A 2,796-nucleotide genomic window follows, 5' to 3' on the forward strand; every position below is an offset into this window, starting at 1 on the left:
GAGGCCGAGCACCTTCTTGTTGGGGATGTAGCCGATGTGCACCTTGCCGTAGAAGGGGATCATGTGGTGCTCGCACAGCGAGAAGAGGTCGATGTCGCGCACGATGACCATGTCCTCGTGATTCTCCTCGAACACGGCGCCGCCCACGATGGTCTCGAGGTTCTCGTGGTAGCCCTTGGTGAAGAACTGGAGGGCCTTGGCCATGCGCAGCGGCGTCTTGACGAGGCCCTCGCGGGAAGGGTCCTCGCCCACGCACTCGATCAACGTGCGCACGGCATCGGTCATCTTCTTCATCTTCGCCTCTTCGTCATCTTGCTGCTTGTCAAGGACCTTGTTCTCGATTGTGCCGTCAGCCGCAGTGGGCACCTCTTCGTTCTTCATTGATAGCTCCATCGGAAACTCCCGATCTACTCAAATTTGTTCCGATTTCTGATGGCAAAGAACGAGAGGGGATTCGCACATCAGCATCTACACCAAATAAATCTTAATCACGAAAAATTAACACAAATTGTGATGATAAAATGAGGGATGCAGGATATCTAGATTACCCACTGCCAGATGAGCTGGTTTGGTATCGCAACCGTTCTTGTCGGCGAGGAGGGGCGGATTGGACAAGCAGAGGCCAGGGACGTCGCAGGTACGAAAGATGACCAAACAAAAGCTGCTGCCTTCGCTTCGTCTTTGTCCGAAAAAGAAAAGAAAAAGAAATGCATCGCGCCGAGAGCCGCGTCAGGCAAGGCAAGAAGGCTTGTCTTCCTGTTGGCCAGCTTTAGTGGGCTGGAGGGGAGGAGGTCTTCTTGAGGTCCTCCCACACCCAGTTCATCTCTACGCCGTAGGTCTTGAGGATCTGGGCGGTGGCCTGCTTGGACGACGTCGTGTGCACCACCGTGGCGCCGATGCCGTGGTGCTCTCGCTCAGTAGAAGGTGGGGTCAGAAGCAGTCGCTCGTAGGCGTCGATCTCGCGCTGGATGACGTCCAGGTCGGTCGACTCGCCCAACTCCCGCCGCAGGGCCTTCTCCTTCTCGGGAGGTACCATGAGACGCTCGCCCAGACGCTCCTGGACTCGCAGGGGGTCGGCCTTACATAACACCACTGATGAAGAGAACGCCTGCAGTGTGCGCGAAGAGAGGGCTCCTTAAGCTCAAATCCTTGACCAACCCATAACCAACCAACCGACAAGGGAGGTGCGTGTACTGTTGTGATCTGGCGCATGAGGGAGAGGTAGAGCGCGGCCTCGTCAGGATTCCTATCGCGGGCATAGTGGTAGGATGAAATGGGACTTCGATGCACGAACACCAGGTTGCTCTTGTACGCCTTGCCGGTCTGAAGCAGAGCGAAGCAGAGCAGAGCAGAGCAGAGCAGAGCAGAGCAGAGCAGAGCAGAGCAGAGCAGAGCAGAGCAGAGCAGAGCAGAGAGGAAGGAACGCGTAAGAAGCGAATGATCATCATCGGTGGCGCGCGGCACTGATGCGTTCGTTACCTTGGACAGCGAGGCGATGTTTTCCAAGGCAGTGATGATCTTGTTGCCCCACCGCACCTGCAAGATGTCGTGGTCCCGCGTGGGCGAGTAGGGGTACTGGCTCTGCATTGGGATGCAATGCACGCGCTGTAAAAACACGAAACTGGTCCCATTCGCGAACGTGAGGAGTACGCGACGTACGTCAAGAAGGAAGGCGAGGTAGGGATGGAAGACGACTTCGTGGCCCATCTTGTTCAAGCGCCACAGGAGATCCTTCTTGCCAGCACCACCCGAACCCTCAAGGAACACAAAGTGCGGCTGCACACAGCACAGGCACCAGCGTCATCATCGTGTGTACCGAGAGGATTGGGCAGTGATGGGAGAAAGGAAGACCTGCCTCGCCCTTCTCCTTGGCCTGGAGGCGCTTCTGCTTAAGCGGTTCCTGCGTGGCCCAGAAGGCCTTCTCCTGCGCGAACGCTCGCGGGTCTGGCAGGTTCGACGCTTCCAGCGGCGTTGAAGCGTGCGCGGTCGTGGCCTTTGCAGTCTCCTTCTTTGCTGTCCCAAACCAGCGCAGCGAGCTCGCGCAAGGCCCCCTGCGACCACGCGAGCCACAGCCGATAAAATAATCAAATTGGGTGCCGTCGATGAGGAGGAGGAGGAAAGTGGGAGGTACCTGGTCAGGGGGTGCAGGCGGGAGGTGCTTCGCTTGACCAACGCGGCTCGCATCTTGCTAGTGTGCGTGTTGAGTTGTACTGACGAATCTTGGGCCAAAGCAAAACAAAAAGAAATAAATACAAATAAAATCGAAAAGAAAGCCAAGTTTTGTTGCCAAGAAAAATTAATACGCGAAGATGGAGCAAGGCACAGGAGCGGCGCTCGCAGACGGCTGGTCGAGCTTCTCGGTGGACAACGTGGCCAATCCCGCCCTGTTCTACACCCACGCGGCCGATCACCTGTGGTCTAGGGATGAGCCGCCCCCTACGGCAGAATTTATTACGAACGCGCTCAATTCGCTTCACACCCGGCTGCACTATGCAGTCGAGATCGAAGATGTGGAGATTGGTCAAGCACTACGCTGCAAACAGAACCCGACCTGGCTCAAGTTCTCGGTTCAAGTGGCGCGGTACCCCGCTTACAATCGTACGGTAACGGTACTCCCGTGTGATCCCGAGACGGCAAGCGCTTGCTGGTACTCACTAGGTCGTTGGGGCACAGGACAGGCGGTGAAGGGCAATGTGGAGATTATGCGACTGTTGCTGAATGGCTGCGGAGGCGAACGAGCCTTCGGCGCTGCGGGACAGCAACTGACCTCCCAGGTCCTCCTTCGGGCGGACTCCG

The 2,796-nt window shown here is 57.1% G+C and overlaps 3 protein-coding genes across 3 annotated transcripts; 1 reads left to right on the top strand and 2 right to left on the bottom strand.

Moving 5' to 3' along the window:
- Positions 1-12: 12 nt before the first annotated feature.
- ACA1_104230 (GTP cyclohydrolase, putative) lies at positions 13-393 on the bottom strand (the record flags this gene model as incomplete). The annotated part of the gene is made up of 1 exon (XM_004332949.1): positions 13-393. A coding segment is annotated over one exon (381 nt), but the record flags the coding sequence as incomplete, so codon positions are not given.
- A 376-nt stretch (positions 394-769) lies between these two features.
- Positions 770-2,184, bottom strand: ACA1_104240 (uncharacterized protein; the record flags this gene model as incomplete). The annotated part of the gene is made up of 7 exons (XM_004332950.1): positions 770-847; positions 884-1,057; positions 1,195-1,323; positions 1,480-1,581; positions 1,660-1,776; positions 1,817-2,051; positions 2,132-2,184. The coding sequence occupies 7 exons, from the start codon at positions 2,182-2,184 to the stop codon at positions 770-772; spliced, it is 888 nt and encodes a 295-aa protein (XP_004332998.1).
- A 126-nt stretch (positions 2,185-2,310) lies between these two features.
- ACA1_104250 (uncharacterized protein) lies at positions 2,311-2,796 on the top strand (the record flags this gene model as incomplete). Its single annotated transcript, XM_004332951.1, has 2 exons — positions 2,311-2,581; positions 2,679-2,796. Coding segments are annotated over 2 exons (389 nt in total), but the record flags the coding sequence as incomplete, so codon positions are not given.

This window comes from Acanthamoeba castellanii, assembly GCF_000313135.1.
Source record: "Acanthamoeba castellanii str. Neff unplaced genomic scaffold scf7180000084653, whole genome shotgun sequence".
NCBI classification, from domain to species: domain Eukaryota; phylum Discosea; order Longamoebia; family Acanthamoebidae; genus Acanthamoeba; species Acanthamoeba castellanii.